The 3,508-nt window shown below is 54.6% G+C and overlaps 1 protein-coding gene across 3 annotated transcripts in view; it reads right to left on the bottom strand.

Annotated features, from left to right (window-relative positions):
• The window catches only part of CACNB1 (calcium voltage-gated channel auxiliary subunit beta 1), a 35,608-nt gene that overhangs the window by 28,980 nt on the left and 3,120 nt on the right, over positions 1-3,508 (bottom strand). For all 3 annotated transcript variants that reach the window (XM_006022561.3, XM_006022559.3, XM_014519455.2), the window contains exon 2: positions 1,821-1,907. In XM_006022561.3, the coding sequence (XP_006022623.1) occupies positions 1,821-1,907 (87 nt within the window). The remainder of the gene's footprint in view (positions 1-1,820; positions 1,908-3,508) is intronic.

The raw sequence follows: 3,508 nt of genomic DNA, 5'->3' as shown, positions 1-3,508 counted from the left end.
GTCGCGGGGCCGCCCCCCCTTGGTGCGGGGGGGGGGGGGGGGAGGTTGGAAGCCAGAGCAGGGTCCTCAGGGGCTCCCCCGGTGCACGAGACACAGGCGTTCAGTTCTAAATAGACAGGGGCGAGCCATGCCCCTCATTCTGTCCCTGCCCCCCCAGTGTGGCCCCCCAACCCAACGCAGGCCAGGACTCAGCTGTTTCATCATTTGACATGCTATTCCAGGCTGGCCAGCTCCATGGAAGGGAGGAAGGGAGGGTTGCTATGGTGATTATGACTGCTGCACTCCCCACTCCCGGGAAGGATGAGGAGATATTTTTTAGGCCGCTTCGTCTTGGGGACTTGTAGCTGAGGTGGCTAAAATGGGGTAGGCGAGAGGGGCCGCTGCCATGACACTGGCCCCGAGCACATGCATGTGCCTGCAGAGGGAAGAGGCGAGGCAGGCTGGGTAGCAGTGGTGGTGGGTGGGAGGGGGGTGCCGCTGCAGGCTCTACCCAGCTGTCAGCTCCAGCCCTGCTGAGTCAAGCCGCTACATTGCTGGATTAATAATTGGCTCCCTCCTTCCCTCAGCAAGACCCCGCAGAGGGGAGGAGCAACAGCTCTGAAGAAGTTGGGCGGGGGGGAGCAGAAAGACCAGTGCTGCTCCACTCTGGCCTCTCCCAGCAAGGGGCACTGGCTGGGCAAGGAGACCTCAGCTTTTGGGGATCGGGCAGGATTGCTGGCAGAGCTGAAACAACCCAACAGGAAAAGTAGCCCCAAAAAGCCATGGCAGAGCTGTGCTGGGCTGCTGAGTGGGACTCCAGCAATGCCCCTGCCCCTTATGCCCTGCCAGCACCACCAACCCCAGCACCCCCCCAAGTCCAACTCGCCCTACCACCATGCACCACTGCACAGAGCAACCTACATTCAGGGCAGTGAAGTGGTTACAACTAAGCAGTGTTGCCATGGGCAACAACAAAGCTCAGAGTGGATCCAGAATAAAAAGAGGCCTTCAAGCTTTGATCCCTGCCCTCCTGAACCTCTTGCAACCTTTCCCTGGTCCCAGATGCAGGCTGCAAGGAGTTGGCTTGAGGCTTTCCCTGGGGCCACAGAACCAAAGCAGATGAGGTCTTGTCAGTGTTGTGCCCCAAGTGATGGCCAGGGAACGACATCTCCGCCCAGCTATACTGATTCCCACAAGACAGGGCTCACAGGACTCCAGTCCTGTGCTCACACCACTGGCACACAAAGGAGACTATATATGGACTGGTTGCTAAGAAGTCATTTTTGCCCTTGAAGTACCCCAATCATTTAAACCCAAACTGCAGAGTCTCAGAAGGGACATTTTGAATTCAGTGTCCTGCAGCTTTAAAATTAGTAACAGTACTGCACAGGCAGAAATGGGCACTGGGTTTGGTCTCAGGGTTGCAAAGGGTGTCACGCACCCCACACCCTCTCCCATGGACACTTCACTTTGGTCTTTTCTTGTTACTTTAACACAAAGGGGCCCAGGCTCTGCTCTTTGCAAAACATGAGAGTTGGAGACACAATGGGATGGGGCTGAGCAGGAACCAAAGCCCTGCTAAGCAGTAACTCCTTGAACAGAGACTAGATAGAAGGTTATTATAGTCATTGGGGATGGACAGCCGGGGGTGAGCTGACCCCCTTGCCTGCTGCTGCTGTATTCCAGCAACCTGCCATCACCACCTGCTGCCAGATCAAGGATAAAAAACATGTCAAGTCCCCTGGAGAGAACCTTTCACACAAGTACCCCTGGGGCTCCATGCCACTGCTGCTCAGAAAAGGCACACCAAAGCTAGTCAAACCCCTGCCCACCGCTTGTACCTGTCTCACGAAGCTGTTGGAAGTTGTGTCCGAGGAGGTGCTGCCATCCGAGCGTTTGAAACGACTCTTCCGCTTGCCGTATTTCCCCTGGGGGAGAGAAGGGGGCCTGGTTAGTGAGTGCACGGGGCCCCACAGGCAGAGGGGAGCAGGCACTGGCTGCAGAGGATAAATAACTCAGGGAACTCCTCGAGGAAGGATGCTGAAGACTCTTGAAGTGCTTTGATAAGCATGACCGAATCTTCAAGCCCAAGGTCAGACCCATCACCCCATTATGGGCTGGGAAGGAATTTTTCTCTTAGGTCAGCTCAGCACAGACTGAGGTATTTTGCCTTCCTCTGTAGCATGGGACATGGTCCTTTTCCTAGGAGCTCCTGAGCATACATTATCCAACTACTTGCAGTGGCAAGGCATTGGCAGTGCCCCTGTCTCTGTGCTATCTATTTTCTGTGGCACGTTATAGGATGCTGGCAGCGTTTCGGGTATTGTGTCTTGTAGTTGTGGGTGAGGGTTTGAAGTGGTGATCCTGGAGATTCCTTGAATAAGTGGAAAGACACTAGATTCTAGAGCCCAAGAGGCCTCTTTTAGTCTGTTGGTCCTCACACCACCACCTAGGAGGCAACTCAGTGTCCTAAATCCCATTGTACAGATGAGGCAAACTGGGGCATAGCAGCATGGTTTACTCAAAGCCACCCAAGCAGGAGATCTGGAAACAAAACCCAGGAGTCCTGCTCCAATTGACAGACCATAAGCTGTTTCTGTGACCACACTGGAGGCATATATGGGAAAGGGCAGCTTGCTAAAGGAGGCAAACAAGAGTCAGCCATACTCGCAGTTCAGAGCATCCTTTGAGCAAGGTCAGGCAGGAACCCCTCCTCTTATGGTTGAATATCACAAAACAAAGGACAGGAAGATGTCTTTCCAGTATTGTCTGCCAGTCTCCACTGGGAACAGAGCAGGAGGCCAGAAAAGCCTGCTGGTCTGAGAGCATCTATTATGCTAGGAAAATCTCTATAGCAGACCTGAAGCATGGTCCCCAGAGGATCTCTCTCTCTCTTAAGGCCTGCCTGTTGGATGCTTTCCCCTCTGAGGCCATCCTCATGACTGAGCAAGCAATGCCAGTAGCTCCTGCAAACTCGTTCAGAGTGTGGGGGGAAGAGAGACAGGGCTAAAAGCAGGCAGAGATCGCTCTGTAAAACTCAGCCAAAGATGCCATCCAGGCCTCTGGCAGCAAACAGCGCTGCCAGGTCACCTGATACAAGCACCAATCAATAGGCTGCTCCAGGGCTTTAATATCCTTGCCAGGTTCACAACCAATCTGGCTCCATGCAGTGCCACAGCCAGCCTCTAATTACTGGGAGAGCTAATTACAATGCCAGGCATGTCAGCTCACCCCGATGGAAACAGGGAGGGGTGCAGCAGGCAAGGCAGGATGACACCAGATCTAAGGGGCTTGATTGCAGCGGCTGCTGGAGAATCCACATTGCCCTGGCCCTGGGAAGGGACTGGGAGAGGGAGGCACCCCCAGATAACAGCCTGCTTATTGCTGGCACCCCCCACGGATCAGCACAGAGGAGTCAGTAGCTTAATCAAGGCAGAGAGGAGGGAAGCAGGTGGAGGCCCCCCTGGGAGGGAAGGTGCATGTATAGGGTGACCCCCTGAGCTGATCGTCAGTGCCCTGTACTGAGGGA

This window comes from Alligator sinensis, unplaced genomic scaffold (assembly GCF_000455745.1).
Source record: "Alligator sinensis unplaced genomic scaffold, ASM45574v1 scaffold886_1, whole genome shotgun sequence".
Classification (NCBI taxonomy): Eukaryota; Metazoa; Chordata; order Crocodylia; family Alligatoridae; genus Alligator; species Alligator sinensis.
The sequence above is the reverse complement of the archived record's forward strand: the minus strand, read 5'-3'. Positions and strand labels throughout refer to the sequence as shown.